Source organism: Neolamprologus brichardi, chromosome 6 (genome assembly GCF_056152115.1).
Source record: "Neolamprologus brichardi isolate AB-2024 chromosome 6, ASM5615211v1, whole genome shotgun sequence".
Classification (NCBI taxonomy): Eukaryota; Metazoa; Chordata; class Actinopteri; order Cichliformes; family Cichlidae; genus Neolamprologus; species Neolamprologus brichardi.
In genome coordinates this window covers 17,928,760-17,948,413 of record NC_142109.1, presented here as the reverse complement: position 1 = coordinate 17,948,413, position 19,654 = coordinate 17,928,760, and the positions used below count along the sequence as shown (strand labels likewise).

The 19,654-nt window shown below is 44.4% G+C and overlaps 2 protein-coding genes across 4 annotated transcripts; one reads left to right on the top strand and one right to left on the bottom strand.

Moving 5' to 3' along the window:
• The first annotated feature begins 9,393 nt into the window (after positions 1–9,393).
• zfp91 (ZFP91 zinc finger protein, atypical E3 ubiquitin ligase) lies at positions 9,394–17,757 on the top strand. Of its 3 annotated transcripts, XM_006787206.3 has the most exons (13): positions 9,394–9,549; positions 9,770–10,233; positions 10,570–10,607; positions 10,810–10,926; positions 11,273–11,312; positions 12,180–12,290; positions 12,381–12,473; positions 12,562–12,747; positions 13,998–14,048; positions 14,155–14,233; positions 14,346–14,460; positions 15,662–15,761; positions 15,851–17,757. In XM_006787206.3, the coding sequence occupies exons 2-13, from the start codon at positions 9,833–9,835 to the stop codon at positions 16,845–16,847; spliced, it is 2,328 nt and encodes a 775-aa protein (XP_006787269.2). In that variant the 5' UTR covers positions 9,394–9,549; positions 9,770–9,832; the 3' UTR covers positions 16,848–17,757. The 3 variants fall into 3 exon arrangements, with proteins under 3 accessions (XP_006787269.2, XP_006787270.2, XP_035762134.2); XM_006787207.3 differs by having other exon boundaries at positions 9,394–10,233; positions 12,384–12,473; XM_035906241.2 differs by having other exon boundaries at positions 9,394–10,233.
• si:ch211-113e8.11 (uncharacterized) lies at positions 17,352–19,010 on the bottom strand. The gene is made up of 2 exons (XM_035906242.2): positions 18,720–19,010; positions 17,352–18,626 (listed from the first exon to the last, which is right to left on the bottom strand). The coding sequence occupies exons 1-2, from the start codon at positions 18,800–18,802 to the stop codon at positions 17,987–17,989; spliced, it is 723 nt and encodes a 240-aa protein (XP_035762135.2). The 5' UTR covers positions 18,803–19,010; the 3' UTR covers positions 17,352–17,986.
• Between the last annotated feature and the right edge of the window lie 644 nt (positions 19,011–19,654).

The following is a 19,654-nucleotide window of genomic DNA, read 5'->3' as shown; positions in this document are numbered from 1 at the left end:
GTCACTTATTAATAAACAGCTGAAAAAGAACGTGCAAAAAGGGTGTAGCTGTTGCAGTAAACAGTGTGTTAAGTGGATGAGTTGTACAGGGAGATGGCCACAGACAGGAATGATTTCCTGTGTCGTTCAGTGGTGCTTTTCGGTAATCTCAGTCTTTCACTGAACGTGCTCCTGTGACTGACCAGCATGTCATGGAGTAGGTGGGAGGTGTTATCCAACATTGTCTTTATCTTGGACAACATCCGCCTCTCCGACACAACCTTGAGGGAGTCCAGCTCCATCCCCACAACATTACTGGCCTTACAAATCAGTTTATCGAGTCTGTTGGCATCTGCGACCCTCAGCCTGCTCCCCCAGCATGCAACAGCATAGAGGATCGCAGTGGCCACAACAGACTCATAGAAAATCCTGAGCAATTCAGAACCACGTTTAGCAGCAATAAGTTAAAGGAGTGTGTTTTCTGCCCCGTCTTCCCCCAACCGGGCGCGGCAGATGGCTGCACCTCCCTGAGCCTGGTTCTGCTGGAGGTTTCTTCCTGTTAAAGGGGAGTTTTTCCCTCCCACAGTCTCCTAGTGATTGCTTAAAGGGGGTTGTTTGATTATATTTGAGTTTTATCTCTATTATTGTAGGATCTTTACCTTACATTATAAAGCGCCTTGAAGCACCTGCTGTTTAGATTTGGCGCTGTATAAACAAAACTGACCTGATTTGCATGACAAGTGTTGCTTCAGTTCACTGAAATTTGAGGGCATTCACATTCACAGCTCTCTTAAGGTCCCACTGCAGCGTTTCAGTTGTATTTGGATTAGGGCTGCCACAAACAATTATTTTGATAGTCGACTAGTCACCGATTATTAGTTGACTAATCAGATCATGCATCCATTGGACGTAAAAGTACAGCTTATTGCACCAGCATGCATCTGCTCTTATATAACTATCATTAGCTTACAGCTTTAAGTGTAAGGTATGTGCTAACTAAAAATAAAGACAAGATGATAGTTTATTAAATTTTAATGAAATTTGCAGATTGTTTCAGTGAAGTTTAATAAACTCCTTGCTATCTAAAATATAACAGGAGTATATTCTCGAGCATCTCACACTTCTGATGATCAGTTGTCTGCTTGACGTTTATTCAGCTGTGTAAAAACTATAACTATAACTTTAATCTCCGATTTACTAAGGAACAAATGAAATACTAAAAAAAGCCAAACAATAACATTTTAAGTTGTAGAATGACCACTCGGTAGCTTTCTTATGATGCTGCTTTATTGAACACGTGTCCAGCATGGGTTATAACCGCACAACAACAAGTTTGGCAGCTAAGAGAAGAACTGCACATCGGCAGCCCTGCCGCAAAGCATGTCATGGTGGCGTAAAGCCTCAACGCCCACCCGCTCGACACAGGCAACCCAGTATATGACATCCCCCCCCTTTTCATGTTATTTCCAATAACAAAGCCCAAATAGAACAGCAACGACATAATGATAACACGTGACACTATAATAGCCTCTGGGCGGTTCTCTTAAGGACCGGGCACAATTGGCTCACTGTCGGCCTGAAGGGCAGTGTCCACAAAACAGGACTTATTAAACATGGTAAACCTTTAAGGTAATTAACTCAACCAGGTAACAGCAGTATTGGTTGCAGCTCAAAACATAAGTGCAAAACAGCAACAATACAACATTCCCACTCCCCAGTCCTTCCTTCTCTCCCATTATCCCAGTGTCTACAGATCCAGCCTCTTGACTGGCTTGCGTACCCGGCCGCACCTTGTGCGTAACTGATCCGGTACATCGGCGTGAGTGGGTGCAAGCGTTGGGGCCAGAGTAGGGGCCAAAGGTGGGGTCTCTGGAGTGGACGCACCAGCGCACTGAGATGGCAGCTCCTCAGTGTCCACAGTGGGTGTTGGAAGGGGTTGCGGCATAGCTCGTGGAGATGGTTCGAGTCGGAGATGGCGGCGGTTCCGTCGCAGCACCGCACCTTGGGGTGTGGCAACGAGATAGGACCTCGGAGTGACGCTCTCCTTGGAGATGATGGCCGGTGTTGCCCAAGCCTTCTCCTGGTCCAGCTTAGTTAGGACAGCATCCCCTGGATGGAGTGGAGGTAGGGGCTTAGTACCATGGCGGTGGTCGTAGTAGAACGCCTGCTTGGCCTTCTGACCAGCATCCCTTTGTCTGACCTCTCTTTTGTCGGGCCATTTAGGTTGAAGATTCTTCTCCAAGGTAGGCAGGGTTGTCCTGATCTTCCTCCCCATAATAAGTTCCGCTGGGCTGAAGCCTGTAGTGGTACAGGGAGTAGACCTATAGCACATTAGTGCTATCAGTGGGTCATTGTGCCGGAGGATTTTCTTTGCAGTCTGTACTGCCCTCTCCGCGTGACCATTTCCCTGTGGGTGGTGGGGACTAGACGTTATGTGGGCGAAATCCATCTCTCTCGCGAAGGCCTGGAACTCAGAGCTGGAGAACTGAGGGCCATTGTCACTCACCACCTTGTCAGGGATCCCAAACCTAGCAAAGGTCCACTTCAGTTTCTGAACAACTTGGCCACTGGTCGTGGATGGTAGGTGCAGTATTTCCAGAAAACGTGAGTAGTAGTCCGACACAACAAGGTAATTATTCCGGTTGTGTTCACAGAGATCCAGGGCTATCCTTTGCCATGGACGATCCGGCAAAGGTGTGGAGATGAGCGGCTCCCTTGTCTGTGTTGGCCTCTGTGCCAGACATGTGTGGCACTGCAGCACTGCATTCTTTAGCTCAGTGGAAAGCCCCGGCCACCACACAGATGAATTAGCCCTATCCCTGCACTTGGTGAGGCCTTGGTGCCCTTCATGTAGTTCGTGTAGGATGGCTGTTCTCTGTGACTTTGGAATGACGATTCTGCAGCCTCGTATAACCAGGCCGTCAGCCTCTGATAGCTCGTTTTTCACTTTCATGTACGCTTTAATGTTCAATGGCACACTAGCGCCGTATGCAGGCCAACCCCTGCGTATGTACGTGATGACAGTCTGTAGTTCAACATCCGTTGCAGTGGCTGCTTTAATGCTTTCCATTCGGCTTGGGGACGCTGGAATGCCCTGTAACACAGTGGCTATGTAGCAGTCCACTTCACTGTGAGTGCTAGTGTCTTCCTCAGCCCGAGTCTGTGGGCTCCGTGACAACGTATCGGCGATGACAAGTGTTTTGCCAGGGACATAGACGGCCTCCGGCTTGTACCTCATGAGCCTCATCAGGAGGCGTTGACACCTCAATGGAACATTGTCAAGGTCCCGGCTATTGACCAGGGGCACCAAAGGTCTATGGTCGGTCTCAAGCCTGAAGCGATCTAAGCCACATAGATACTTATCAAACTTCTCACAGGCCCAAACACTTGCCAAACACTCTTTTTCGATTTCTGCGTAGCGTGTTTCAGCCTCCGTGAGGCGTCTAGAGCAGTAGGCAACAGGTTTCCACTCTGCGCCATGAAGCTGAAGCAGCACAGCTCCAAGCCCGTAGCTACTGGCGTCGGCAGATACGGCTGTGAGTCTGTTGCCGTCATAGAAGGCAAGAACAGGTGCTGATGTAAGCGCACTCTTAATGTTCTCGAAGGCTGCCTGCTGTGGGTGGCCCCAGGTCCAACTGTTTTTGCTTTTAAGCAACTCGTACAATGGCTGGCATACTGTGGCAAGAGCAGGAATATATCTGCCCAGGTAATTAACCATTCCTAGGATCCGTTTAAGCTCTTGCACATTTTCTGGTGACGGCAGCTGCAGAATGGCGTTCACTTTCTCAGGGTCTGGCCTGACCCCAGAATAGTCGATCAGGTGCCCTAGGAAGCGAAGCTGGCTCTGTCTGAAGGAGCACTTCTCTCGGTTGAGCTTCAATCCGGCTAACTCAATGCGCTGCAGCACCTTCTCAAGTCGGGTGTCGTGTTGTTCCATGGTGGCCCCATAGACCAGGATGTCATCCATAAAGACCTCCACACCTTCGAGCCCCTCTAAGGTCTCCAACATCTTTCGCTGAAAGATCTCTGGTGCACTTGTTATCCCAAAGGGCAGCCTCTTAAAGCAATACCTGCCAAATGGCGTGATGAATGTCGTTAGTTTGCAACTCTCGTGATGCAATGGGATCTGCCAAAATCCACTGGCTGCATCCAGCGAGGAGAAGACCGTTGCCCCACTCAACCTGGACATGGTTTCCTCAGGGGTAGGCAAGATGTAGCGCTCTCTTTTGACAGACTTATTCAGTTTTGTCAGATCAACGCAGATCCTGGCCCTTGCTGTGTTCTTCTTCAAGACAGGCACCATTGGGGCACACCATTCGGTAGGTTGGGTCACCCTCTCAATGACACCATGGTTCTCCATTCTTTGTAGTTCCTCCTTCACTTTCTGCAGCATGGGGAAAGGCACACGGCGTGCCGTATGCACCGCGTATGGCACAGCATCGTCCCTTAACTGAATTTTGACTGGCTCAGTTTTTAGTGTTCCGTGTTCACCATAAAGTGGTTGGTTCCTGGTGGCAGTGATTGTTGCTTCATCAATTCTTCTCACCAGGTTCATCTGCACTGACAAGGAGCGGCTGAGAAGGTTGCTAACTCTGTGTCCACGAACCACATACACCTTGGATAGGTAGTCTTTGCCTTTATAACTTATTGTGGCCTTTAAGTAGCCGAGACATAACAGCTCTCCTCCGGGGCTATCTAGAGGGAGATTAGAAGGCTCTAGTGTTCTTTTATTAGCAAGTGTGTGGAACGTGTCTTCATTTATGATAGTGACATCTGCTCCTGTGTCAATCTTAAATTCTATTGGGGCAGAGTCTAGCAGTAACTGCACAGTCCATGCTTCGCTATGTCCTTTTGCATTACACACTGAGCCTAGAAAATATGAGGCCTGCTCTCTTTTCTCTGTCTCTGTAACCTCATTCACTGATCTGGTGTTACGACACACCCTGGCCCAGTGTCCAATTTTTCGGCAGCCATGGCAAACAGATTTTGCTGCCGGGCACCTTTCATCCCTGGCATGCTGTGTCTTCCCACATTTACCGCATTTCTTGTCACGCCCCGCCCACTTTTTTTCCGCGGGTAGCCTGCCTCGCTGTTGTTGTGATTTCCAGTCCATGCTTTTCCGTTTATCCCGTACCTCCTGTACTGAGCCTCCCGCATCTCCTTGCAAGCTGACCTGCGCTGCGACCTCCTCTGACTGTCTGACGATCTGGGTCGTTTGCGCCAATGTGAGGTCCTTCATCAGCTGTAGCCTGCGGGAGAGGTCCTTGTCTCGTATCCCGACCACAATACGATCGCGGATATTTTCCTCTTTACATGCACCAAACTCACAGTGCTCTGAGAGGTCATACAGGGCTCGGATAAAACTCTCCGCCGTTTCGCCTGGCCGCTGGACACGTTGATGAAAACATGCTCTCTCATGTATAATGTTCCTCTGCGGGAAAAAATACTCGTCGAACTTCCTCATTACGACGGCGAAGTCGTCACGACTTTCATCGGCGGCGAAGGTGAGTGACTTGTAAATGTTCTCTGCTTCATTTCCCATCGCGTAGATTAGGCAGCTCACCTGTACTTGTCCTTCATCTTTGTGGAGTTTCGTTGCGATCCTGTAGCGCTCGAAACGCTGTTTCCAGTCGGGCCATTCCGTCGGCTTATCGAAGGGGAAGCTTGTCGGGGGATTAAACTTAGCCATTCTGTTGATTTCTCCCTTATGGCGTTATTCTGGCGATGGTCCGGGTCACTTCTGACACCATGTAGAATGACCACTCGGTAGCTTTCTTATGATGCTGCTTTATTGAACACGTGTCCAGCATGGGCTATAACCGCACAACAACAAGTTTGGCAGCTAAGAGAAGAACTGCACATCGGCAGCCCTGCCGCAAAGCATGTCATGGTGGCGTAAAGCCTCAACGCCCACCCGCTCGACACAGGCAACCCAGTATATGACATAAGTTATCTAAGTGACTTATATATGTTTAACCTGAGTAGCAAAAGAGGGCGGTGGGGTTAAAAACGATTTGCCGGGAGTCCGGTGTCACGGGCTAGGGTGAGCCTTGCCCCCGGCTAGCTATCTAGCTAGTGGGTAACAGATGTCTCCGAAAACGTCGGAGCGCTTTTGAAAATATGTGGTGTCTTGATAAACTGAGCAAATATTTGAGGTTTCCACAGTTACATTCTCGCCTGAAAATATGTTAAACGTTTATTTTGTGACACAGAAAGAATAATAAGAGTAATATTAAAACTAACTAGCTGCCGCCATTGTTGGAAACTGAGCTGGGCCGCTCTATGAATTCTGGGACACAGCTTCTTCTTCTTCGGGGTTTAACAGCAGCTGGCATCATTGTATATGCAGTGCTGCCATCTTCTGTTTCAGTCCGTTATTACACTCTTAAATTCTACTACTTATTCCTGCGTCTTTTGTGATCTTACAAAGCTTCAAACGACGCGTCGACGATTAAATTAGTCGTCGACGATTTTGATAGTCGACGTAATCGTGACTAGTCGACTAATCGTGGCAGCCCTAATTTGGATTGGGCTGGGTTGATTTGTATGCATCATTTTCACTTTTCACTAACGTCTTCAACACCATTACATCAACACCATAACGACCGATGCCCAACAAGTTGAAGTTGCACTATTTTGTATTTATTTTACTCCAAGGATATTAACTTGAATCATTTATTAACTAGCCACAATTAGAGGCCATTTTAAAGCTGTGATATAAGTAAGAGCTTTTTAATGCTCTACCACTAAATTACTAAAACAGAAAACTATATATATCTATCACTGAGTCTTGGAGAGGAAACACTTATACATCTTAAAAAGGAAAAGTTTGACTTCTAAAATGTAAGCTGTCACAAAAACAGGCTCCAGACCCATCAGATGGTATTACAGCTCTACCACAGAGATCTGCACAACTCAAATAAACAATATACACATAAACAACACAAACCGCTCACCTTAATCCCAAACAGCAGTCAAAACTCATTGAACTCTATCCAAAATACTATCTCAAACCCAGGATTTTAAAACAACCCAGACTTCCTTAAAAATAATTCCTTGAAGTATAGATCAACGTGAACCTAATTCACTTATTTCTTTCAGAGGCAACTGCCCCAGTGACACACAGCATATCATCTGAAAAACAATGTAAGGTTTACTATCAGGACATAGAAATTAATCATTTGGTTTTTAGCAAAATTAGATGATTACAACCTCAAACAAAAACATGATATCTTACACTGTGTCATCATTTATTTAAAAAAATGCAGAAGCAATGTGTGAATAAATAGACCCCATGATTCAATAGCTTGCAAAACCACTTTGGCCGTAATAATTTGAAGTTCTCTGTTTGACTGTATCTGTCTCTCACATTGGTGTGGAGGAAAAGATCAACAACCTTTACAAGAAGATCCCTCAGACCTCTGTGTGCACATAGTAGAAGGGTTTTTTTTAATAGTGTCTAATGTCTTTGCCTTTCCCTTACAAACTTCAGTAATATAATACGGAGATTCTTAGACACAACTTTATTCTTTTTTTCTGTAGGCTGCAAACAGTTTTACAACAGTTTTATTGTTCTGGAAGCATTAATATATGATCCTTAAGCCGGACGCCTGGTTGTACTTGCTAACGCTGTATCAAACTTGCATGTAGACAAAGCCTTTGATTGAATTATAATTTTATATTTATTCCCACTCTTAAAAAGCCCGAGGCTGCAGCTGAAAGAATACAAAATTAAACTGTATTTTAAACATTGACTTAATAAAATACTTGATTGTTATCAATCAGTTGTGATATTAATGTATGTTAACTTTTCACCGGCTTTAATTCCAGACTTCATAAAGGCTGAACTTTATTAACACTCTTAATGACCAAATCACTTAAGGCGCACATTTTTAAAACTACATCATGCTGTAGTGTTTGCTCACACACTGCTGTATTCATTTCTGTCTGTATTACGTTTAACCTCTTTATATTTTTCAATAGTGTAATTTCTTTGTAAAATCAGCTGCTTTGCTGCCAGCACCACACTCTTCATGTCATTTCGGAGTGCAGGTCCCAGGTCCTGTGGCTGTAACAAACCCAAAATCCCTCCACCGCTGTGCTTGACAGCTGGTATTAGATGTTTGTTCAGATGCAACTTTGCAAACATAAGCTTTGCTGCCATGTTCTTTTTACAGTGAAGAGGCTTTCTTCTGGCAGCACTTAAAAACAGGGCTACTTGTTTAGTCTTTTTCTAATTGTAACATTATGAACTTTAACATTTAGCATGCTAACCGAGGCACTTAACTCCTGTGAAGATTGTGGCATTATGATAACACACACCTTAATGCTCCAGACCAGCAAACTGTCAAAACCTCTGCTTTAATGATGGTGCTCACACTTGCTGATGATCATTCAGTACAGTGAATTTGATTAGTAGCACTTGGCTGCTACTTATCCTTTTAATTTCACTGTTCACTCGCAGTGTAATATGTTATGTTTTATAGTTTGTCTAAAGTTACATTACCTAAATTTAAGACAGATCTTATTTTAATTACTATGACTGCCATTTACAAACCTTCGCGGTCTTTATCATGACTTTACAGTGGCATTAATAATACATGCAGTAGCAGCTTCCTGCACCAGTTTAATAAATAATGACACTTTTAGTGTACCAAATTATTGATTTGGTACTGAAAAGAAATACAATTTTCCCACCAGCTCCAGCCCCACACTGTAGCTTGCATTCAAGGCTAGTGTATCAAAAGTTTAAGTGACTTATTATTTCCCAATAATAATATCTCCAGCACACCACTTTAGCAAGCACATGACAGCGTCACCTGCTTTATCGCTGTAGATAAAGGCAAAAGAAAGTCAAGCTTGTGTGTTATGATGTTGCCATCTGGTGGTAACTGCTCTCCATCATTTTCTGTTCAGACCAGTCAGTGCAGGTTTTCAGTGGCAGCCATGTTAACTTTAGTTATTATTAACGCAGATTATTATGGACATTAGTAATGAAGAAAACAAAGAAACATTATACACACATATAAATAAATTTTAATAATTTAGCTCAAACAGGCAATTTATTACTTAATTGAGAACGTTACACAAAATACCCCAGGCTAGGCCTATTTCAAATTGTATTGTCATTTTAGGTGGAAGGACGGGAATAAATATTATACCAATTGTCTATTAATTTTATAGTATGTGTCGTTTCAAATTAATTATGTCTTATACTTACGTCAATGTTTTAAGCCAAAACCGATAAAAATCGCGTCAAAAAAAAAAAAAAGGAGCACGCTTAAATAGCATCCAAACTGCGTTTATTTTATTTTTACTACAGTTCCCAGGATGCAGTGGCAGCCTACGTCCTCACGCTGCTGTTGCGCGGCTGCTGCGGCTGCTTTCGCAGATTTGTAAACACAGCAGTTACGCTCAGTTGATCTGTAACGGGCGGTTAAGCCCATCCAGATGGTTGTGGCACCTGCTGAAAAGCGCTGCCGCTCTTGAACGTAGCCTCGGTTTATATTTGGCTTAAAGGAGACGCAACAAAGCGCACAAAATGGTTGTGCTCAAGGCCCGGGCGAATAAGTAGGTTTACTATAGCTTTAAGAATGAGAAAATAGTGTCTGCTTCTTTAAAATTATATTGGTTTATTGCTGAATAGATAATTAAGAAAACTTTGTAGTTTCTAATCAATATATATATGTATTTAATTTGCGACGAAACCAACTGAAAATGCACCACTGTTGGATAAAGGCCGCCTGCAATCAAAACGGCTTTAAAGCAGATGTGGTCCGTTTTTCCTCAGTTTGCAAGTAAACCTGCCTGACTTTAAGTGGAATCTGAGGTGGTCCTAAGTGTCCTCACGGTGATGGAACCAGCCGGTGACCGAACCGGGAATGTAAATAAAGGTGAAGATCCGACGGAGGACAAGGCCGCAGAAGAGACCCCGGGCACCAGTACAGCTGGTACGCCACGGAGGGCGCTCAGGGACCGGGGAGCGGGCCGCCCTAGGTCTGGCGTCACCGCTTCTGTAGCGGACGTTAACGGCGGTACGTCGAGCCCACAGACTTCTGGACGGGTTTTAAGAGATAGGTCAACGAGGGCAGTACCGGCCTGGCTGAAAGACACCAAAAGCAGCAGCGACGACGACGAGGACGAACCTAGCTCGGACGCCGGTGCGACCAAGCGGAGGAAAGTTTCCAACTCCAGGCGGAAGAAAAATTCAGATACTGTAGGTTCGGCAGAGGGATACAGCCTCCAAGCCACAGAGTACGTTTTTGTTTTTTCTTTGTTTGTTTCTTTAACGAGTAGCCCTATTTCAACTTGGCCACCACATTTGATTATAAGGAGCCCGTCTTACTTGCACATTGTGTCGGTGAAGTCGGTTCCTGTCAAAAGCACGCCTTCATCGTGGCTCGTCCCCTTTCTGCTGTCTGCATGGGAAGGGTGGAGTAAAACTTACCTGATTTTAAAGGGGGCTATATTTTTTAAAAGTGCTACAACACAGAAATGCATTATCTTGTTAAACATACCATCGTGTGATGATGATGTTGTGGTGCTGTGCAGGAAAATGCTTCAAGTCAATGTTTTTCCTTCTTTCTGCAGACAAGAGGACGCCAAGAAACCTGCCACAGATGCCCATGGTAATCAACTGCATAAAAGCTGCTTTATATCCTCCTTGTTCACTTTACATTGCACACCTTTACAAGTATAATCACATGCTATTTACCTGTAGTTATGTCTTTGATTCAGACGGCGCTGATGTGTTCACTAGTGTCAGGCCTGTGTCACACTATGACACTTTTCTACACTCTCACTGCATGCTACCGCTCTCTCTCACTCCAGCCCTTCCCTCCAGACGCCCCTCAGCCCAGACTCATGCCAAGACCCCATCTGGCAGGGCTGTCCACAGCTCTGCCAAGCCCATGTGTAAGACTGAACCTGGAATGGAGAATCCAGCTGGTGAGCAACCTGTTGACAGTGAGCTGCTCTGCTTTAGCGTGGGGGCCTTTTTAACTCGGAGACCAAATCATGCAGACACACAAGAACCAAAAACATCTGGGCAATCGCTGTTTGTTTTGTATAGAACTTGCAAAAACATCTGGGAATATGTATCTCAGGTTATTGATTCCTTGTGGGGGGAAACATCTGGATTCTGTCGTTTCTGGCTCATTATAATGCTTCCAAATAATTGATCTCGATAGAATGCAATTTTTTTTTTTGCAGTTAAATTACTGTTTTATAAATGTTGTTTGTATGACGTTGCTAGTGGCTGAAAGCGCTTTTGGTGTCTCTCTCTGTCATGCAGCTGTGGAAGGAGATGTAGATGATAAAGACAAGTATGAAATGTAAGTATACTTTTGGTGACCCACGATGTGATTCTTGCAGGCTTTAATGGCTTAATTTTGGCCACTTCCTCCTAATACTGCCTTCTTGCTCCCTGGAAGTCCTGTTCTGACCACTTAATTGTGGGCTTAAAACTTGAGCAGAGAGCAAACTGTTAAATTCAGTGACAAGCTGAACTGTCTTTCATATCAAGGAAAATCACTACTGATAAAAGTGGAGTGTCTGGCTCCGAACCAAATGACAGTCTTCAGAGGAAGAGCCTGCAGCGAAGGGGCAACCTTTGAACATTTGGGAGGCTGTGCACTTTGAAGTGACCACCTGGGGTCATATTGTCAAATTATAGTTCCACTGTAACTCCTTGTCCTGTCAGAGAGAGAATAAAGAAGCCAAACTGTGACCACACCACATCTTGCTCCCTGTTACTTTGTCCTCTTCCTCCAGAATTAAACTGAGGTTGAATGGGTTTCCACTTTACAGTTGAATCAGTCCAGTCCAGCTCTCAGTGCAGGTGTGCAAGTCGTCAGAAAGGGACTTCCACGGAGAACAGCTTGAATGGGTCATGAATCACTGTGTACACTAGAGTTTGTACCTGAGTTTTTAAAAAGTCACATTTATTGCTCGTATCTCGTTGTGCACCTAATCTCAGGTTCTTTATGTAGGAAAATATGTTTTTCTAACAATTACGTTGTTTTGCTACTGGCACATTTGCAGTCTGAGGCTAAGTATAAAAGCAGCAACAGAAGAAATCAGCCTGACACGCCATATTTACTCAGCTTGACTCTGGGTTTGGTCCCTCAGTTTAAAATGTATGAAAAAAAAGAGTCAAATGTGTAACTAAGGAGAGTTTGGTCCTGTGTTTTTAATTACAGTGAAAAGAAAGAGGAGGAAAACACCAGCGCTGCTGAACCAGGCTTGGATGATGAAAATCCTTCTTTTCAGGATGACCCAGACAATCTCAACTACCAGCCACAGAGTCAGAGGTGCGCTCATGTCAAATGCATCATTTGACCCAGTGCAGAACGTTTTTTGAAAAAAAAAAAACAGTTTGCGATTTATTGTTTTGCTTTCAGCAGTGTAGAAGAAGAAGAGGTCCTTAGCAGCGAGGAAGATGTTCCCTTTAGAGACGACTTAAATGATCAAAGCTACGACCCGAAGGTTGAAAGGTTTGTGGTTTTGTATGAGAGGGATTGGGTTGTTCATATGTAATTACTGTTTTTTGATTGGAAATTTTTCTCCTGTTTTATTTTTTAGGGATGCTCCTAAACCAAAGCGCAGAGTTCCTCCTAGACCCAAGGAGAAGAAAGAAAAGGAGAAACCACTGAAGAAAGAGAAGGAGGTTGCTGAAATAAAAGTGGAAGGTTCAGACAATGTAGAGAGCATGCAGGAGGAAGTAAAGCTTGAAGAGGAAGTAGTGGAAGATCCAGATGGACCCAGGAAGTAAGTGCAGTACCAGACTGTGAGTGCATTCTAGTACTTGAAGTACAAGCCATGAGCTGAAACCAGACAGAACTGCAAACGCATCTACGCGTCCTCCATTCCTAATCAGCTTTTGTTAACCAATCACTGAAGTCCAATTTATCCAATTAAAGCCAACACTGTTTGAAGTTAATGCTAATGTGTAGCCATGGCAACATACTGGTTTTGCCAGACATGCTCATCTGTTTGTCATTGGAGGAGTTTTGGATTTTGGGTGCAAAAAACAAAGGAGCGCTCGCCTCATAGAATAATGCCATCATGGAGCACAGCTTGACATTAGCAGTAGTCGCTTTTTTTTTTTTTAGTCCTCCTGCAGTGTTCATTGATCTGATGCTAGATGAATCTGTAAACTCATTCAAGTGGATGGATTCAAAGGTCTGGACTAAGGCAAGCTACAGCATTTAGTATCCCAGAAAAAGGATTAGGTACATAGTGTAGAAATGTGGTATGCCAACAATACCAGTGACAATATTGGAGAGAAACCCCCAACAATTAGATCAGGAAAATTCCTATGAGCAAGCACTTGGCAACACTGGGAAGAAAAAACTCCCATTTAACAGAAGGAAACTTCCAGCAGAACCAGGCTCAGGCAGAGGCAGCCATCTGCTGCGACTGGGGGGGAGTGTAGAGAGACAGGATCAAAACAAACTATGGCAGAGAGTAGGCAAAAAGTAATGACTTAGCACACAGGGAGAGCATCTGTTTACATTCTGAAAGAAGGGTAAACATGCTTCTCAAGCCCTTTTGACCCACAGTGCTCGGCACAGTGCACAAGAAAGCATAGTCAAATGCTTTCAGTACTGATGCAACCATTTCAAATTTCAGACTTTTTTGTTTGCTTTGTTGCACTACAGCCTGAGTGATGACAAGGGTCAAAATACAAAGTGCAGTGATTTTCAAGTATTATGGTCCATTTGTATGCATACTGCATCAGCTAACAATACATGCTTTGTAAGTGCAGCTGCATTGTGTACTGAATATAGAACAAAAACATATGTAATTGGAAATGTCATCAATAAGACCCTGAGTCATTCAGTCTGCCTGTTTTAAAATACTAACCAGCTGCTCCTCCTTCTAAATTTAACATGTGCTTATTTAAACATACCTCACTTCACAATGGCTTTGTGTTCACATATAGCAGAGCATGGCTTTGATTTCCCGGTATACACAATTATGTCATTTTTTAAATTTTTTTGTCTTGGCTGTGTTAGGAGAGGTCGGCGGAAAAAAGACGACAAAACCCCACGGCTGCCAAAGAGAAGGTGAAGTTGATGTCTGTGTTGGTGCTTCATTATCTGAAATTAGTCATGAAATTTGTATAGACATAGATGGTTAAGTATAAGATAGTAACTGGCTTCACTCACACAGGAAGAAGCCTCCAGTTCAGTATGTGCGCTGCGAAATGGAAGGATGTGGGACAGTGCTGGCTCATCCTCGCTACTTACAGGTTTGCCCCCTACACATGCGCGCGCACACACACACACACACACACACACACACACACACACACACACACACAAAGCAGCAGTAACTAATCTGTTCTTTACTTTAAACTCCAGCACCATATAAAGTACCAGCACTTACTCAAGAAGAAGTATGTTTGTCCTCATCCTTCTTGTGGGAGGCTTTTCCGCCTACAGAAGCAGCTGCTGCGTCATGCAAAGCACCACACAGGTACGCATGTACATTTGTTTTCAGAGGTTTACATCCACTTATCATGGGCATGGGTGTCATGATAATTTTGGGCTTTTGATGATTTCTTTGAACTTTTTTCTATTTTTTTCCAGGATGGAGTGATTGTACAGCATACAACTTTAATGACTTTAAAAAAACAAAAACTGTCTGCGAAAGTTTGACTTTATTTTGGATTTTCTTTGATCCACACAGGTTAAAAAACAGGCTCAAATATAAGCATACACTCAAATCTTTTAATAAGTGTTGCTGAAGGTTTTACAGTGTATTTCAACTTGACAAGTCCAAGACCTATTAACGTTTCATTGGTTATTCTAATTGAGTACAACAGACCAAGAAAAGAAGCAGCCCCTGCTCCAAATTTGACACCTTCAAATGTGGCTGAAATTTGCAGCTGCCTACATGGGCAAGCCAAATGGCTTCAGGAGAAATGTTTTATAGTTAGACATTTGGAGGAGTGAAGTTGAGGCTTTGAAACCTGAGAATACTGTACCAACTGTCAAGCATGGTGGTGGTAGCAGCATGCTCTGTGGTTGTTTTGCTGTCAGTGGTACTGGTACGTTGCACAAAGTGGATGTAATAATGAAGGAGGACTACTGCCACATTCTTCCACTTTAAGTCATCAGCTAAACAGATGAAACTTGGACACAGTTGGGTGTTCCAACAGGATAATGATGTGAAACCCACATCAAAACTGGTTTTGGGATTGATAAAGCAGGCTAACATTAAGCTTCTGGAATGGTCTTCTCTAAGCCCCAACTTTAACCCAAATATTTGTGGACTAAACTGGGTCTGTACCAGGAAACCAGCTATTTAAATTACCTCTGCTAATTCTTCTAAGAGATATATAAAATATCCAGCTATTAGGCTTGTTGGTGGCTACCAAATGTGTTTAACTTGTTAAGGGATATTTAACAAAATGTTTGTCAGGGTGTATGTATATATTTGACCCTGTGTGAATTTGAGAAAATCCAAAATAAATTCAAACTTGTGCACCCAAGTCTTGTTTTTTAAACTAATTAAAGATGTGTGCTGTACAATCATTCCACCCTGGAAAGTGCGTGCATGTAAACGTCTGCTCATGATGGTATAAAACAATGCATTAGTTTGTGCTTATTTTTAGTTCTAATCAATGAAATTACACGGAGAACCCATCTGTAATTGAGTCTTTTTTGGTAACTAGACCAGAGGGACTACATCTGTGAGTTTTGTGCTCGCGCCTTCAAGAGTTCCCACAATCTGGCCGTGCACCGCATGATACACACTGGAGAAAAGCCTCTACAGTCAGTACTTCTCTGTTCACACGTTTTGTTTTCTCAGTTTATTTTCAGCTCAGTGGTTCATTAAATTTCTTGCTTCCTGGTGTGAATAGGTGTGAGATCTGTGGCTTCACCTGTCGTCAGAAGGCATCTCTCAACTGGCACATGAAGAAGCACGATGCTGATGCTACCTATCAGTTCTCCTGCTCTATTTGTGGAAAGAAGTTTGAGAAGAAGGACTGCGTGGTGGCACACAAGGCCAAGAGCCACCCGGAGGTGCTAATTGCTGAGGCGCTGGCAGCAAATGCCGGCGCTCTCATCACAACCCCTGCCTCTCTCTTGGAGCTCCCGGGAAATCCTGCGCAAGCAGAGGTCACTGGCTTGGATGCGAACCAAGTTGGGCAAGACGGCCAGGTGGACCAGCTGGGCCAGGATAGGCAGCACGTGCCTCAGGTCTCCCAGATGGGTCATGTGACCCAGCAGGTGAGTCACCAGGTGGTTTTGCTGGGACAAGATCAGAGCCTCCACACCATGCAGGTGCCTGTGACAATTGCTCTGTCCCCTATTGACCCCCCATCACCGGCTGAGAACCAGCAGCAGACCCAGCTCCAGCTTCAGATGCCCGTCCAGTTTGTGCAGACTGCCCAGCAGCCCCAGCAGCCCCAAATCCAACAGCTGACCCTCCATTCCAACTCAGTGGTGACCCAGCATCAACCGCAGCTCCAGCCTCTTCAGTCATACACTTCCCAGCAGCAGAGCCAGGGCCAGACACAAATCCTGCAGATGACCTTCCAGCCTGTCAGCCAGTCCCAGACCCACATCCAGCAGATCCCCATTCTAGCAGCCTCTCAGCAGCTCCAGCCTCTGCAGACAGCATCCCCGAGCCCTCCTCTCATGTCCACTTCGCAAACCCAGAGCCAGGTTCCCGTCTCCACCAGCGGGGACAGCTTTATGTTGGACAATCCGGTGCTCTCTTCCTCCTCTCCCTCAGCCACCTCTCTTCAGCAGACAGAAGTGGTGGGGGAGGATGGTGTAATCTGGGAGCAGGCCGGGCAGGGGGAGGTCCTAGCTGATGGCACTGGGAGACACATGCAGCAGACCCTCATGTAAAACAAAAAGGATGCCAACAGAACGTAATCTAGAGGCAGTTTATGTGGCCAGTGACCTGACAAACTGTTTCACCACGTTTGAGGTAAATGTAGGCTCACTGGTATATTATGTAATGCTCACTCATCGTCACATTTGGTAGATTTTTAGACTTCGTATCAGGGAAAGATATGCGTTTGTATGTGTATGTTGTTGCCTTTGTACCTAACAGTCCTGTAACTAGCCACTTATGAGTGTTTGTGTGTGTGGGTGTGTATATATATTGATGAGGTCTTTTTGCACAGCTGTTGCTATTATGCAATAACATAGCATACCTCTTAGTAATATACAGCACATCTAATGTGTAATGTGCAGCATCAACAAAGTTCCTACTGGAATAAATCGGTTTAATTTATATCATGAAACACATGAGAAAGTTATAAACTCCCTCACTGTGTGTGTGTGTGTGTGTGTGCGTGTGTGTGTGTGTGTGTGTGTGTGAGGGGAAACACTCATTTATTGTCCAGCTTTCCTGTGACACTTTTTATTTAACAAGGTTAGAAATCAGCTAAATCTACAAAAAAAGACATTTCAAAACTTGGAAAAGACACCAAAATTTACAGATTGTGCATATTCCAGATTTTGTCTGTTTTAATGACATTAGTGCAGCTTTGAAGGAAATGATAACCCCTGTAGTTTAACTCTACAAGACTTTTAGGAGCTGAAATGTACCCTTGAACACTGCGACTCAAATGTAAGCCCATCAAATAACAGCAAGCACTGATTTGTGAATAAGATTTGTTTAATGTAATTTGATAAGCAAAGCTATGTAGAAACCTTATGTGTCAGCGGCATCTCTCTGATCTCTCACATTAGATTTGTGTTAGAGCAAACAGTCCACTTAAAGGTTGTAAATAAACATCTTAACATTTATCCAATGTGTTTTTTATTGAATGAGTTCTGAAAGCCCTCCAGTTTCCTCTTTTCAACAGGAGCAGCAGCAACAGTCCAGTTAGAGCCATTAGCAGTGTGGTTGGTGGTTCCAACCCCAACTCTTTGCATCCGAGTGTTTAAATTTTATTAGGCAGGCTCCTACTCTGTATGTGGGATATAAGTAGTATTGAATCAAAGTGTCTGGAAGACATAATGTAACTAGAAGTGAGTCAGGACATATTGGCTCGCTCTCTGTTCCTTTGCATCGTATATTGCTTCATAGCTCTTTTAGGAGGAATCAAGCTGTCACTCAGTCCGACCCTCTTCTTCTTCACATGCTGCCCTTCTGGCTCTTCCTCCTTTGTTTCCCTCTGGGACCTTCCGCCAGATGAACCGCCTCCAGTTTCTGGTGTCTCTTCACTCTCAGGTGGATGACAGTCAGTGGAGATGACTGGCTTCTGGAGGTCACTGTCATGAGCAAATTTACATTTGATCCCAAACCTGCACCTTCCATCTTTCCTGTAGGACATGCATATCCTTTTACCTCCTATCTGGGAGGGTTTGGCCTGCATGGTGAGGGGGACGTGCTTCTGCAGGGCGCTGAGCTTCTGGTCTGCTTGAGCCTTAAATGGGTTGGCAAACACGCTGCTGTCAGATGACGCATTTAGCGGTGGAGAGGGCAGTTTTTTAGAGGTGATGGAGTCCAGCGAAGGAGTAGGCAGTTTGGAAGGGCGGGCTGCCGAAGTGGGTGGTGGTGAGGGCTCTGGATCCTCGTCCTCTGCCTCCGATTCACTGGAAGCGGAACCAGACTCCAGCAAAAAGTTGCGGGTCTTTTTAAAAGGCGCTTCCTCTTCACACGTTTTCCCAGAGCTTCAAAACGACACAATAACAGGACGAAGAGAAATTATTTTTATTCCAGGCTAGCCGAGTGGTGTTTGCGATACATTTTTTATTTTTACTCACCCAGCTTTGCCACTGTTTACATCCTCTGCAGCGCCATCGCTGTCGGAGTCAGAGGACACTCCGTATCCAACCAGAGAGTTCATACCTGTAACCGGAGCTAGAGCTCTGCCTCCCGATTAAAAAGCGATAACGGTGTACCTGTGAATATAAGAGGCAAGAGAGTTGTCCATTTTTCCTTCTTTAATAAACAAAACAAGGGAAATTGCTGTAAGGTTAGCTGCTGTCATTAGCCGTCGCTCAGCGTTCCTGTTTAGACTGCACTGCCACCTGCAGGACAGGAGTGGTACTGCAACTGTGACGCCACTAACCCACAAATGACACTTGACCAACACAGATAAGCTGCTTCTTTTTCTTCTTCCAGCTGCTCTCCTTGGGGGTCGTCACAGCGGATCATCTGCTTTCATGTCACTCTGTTTCTGGCATGCTCCTCTATTACACCAGCCCTTTGTGGATTATCTTCTTTTCTTTTGCCTGCTAGGTCCATCTTCAGCACCCTTTGTCCAATGTACTATCCCTCCTCTGCACATGTCCAAACCACTTCAGCCTTGGCTCTCTAACTTTATCTTCTAACTTCTGTCTCTCTTCACCTCTGCCTCCTGTCTTTTTGTCAGTGCCTCCACCTGAAAATCATACATCATAGCAAGTATCACTACCATCTTGTAAACCTTCCCTTTCACTGTCACAAATCACCTAAAATCATTTTAAAATGTATCCTTTTTTATCACGTTAGTGTGGTTATCATATTTTGTAATTCTCTCTTAGTTCAGTTTTTAAAGTGTATATTTGCTTTGAATTGTTTATCAATCTATTCAGTGTTCATTGTTGACTACTTGCATTAAATGTGCTGTATAAATAAAGCTCCAACTTGCAGGGGAAAAGATGGCTAAAATGGCTTTATAAGCATGGTGATGTGATGTCAAACTTTGGTTATGATT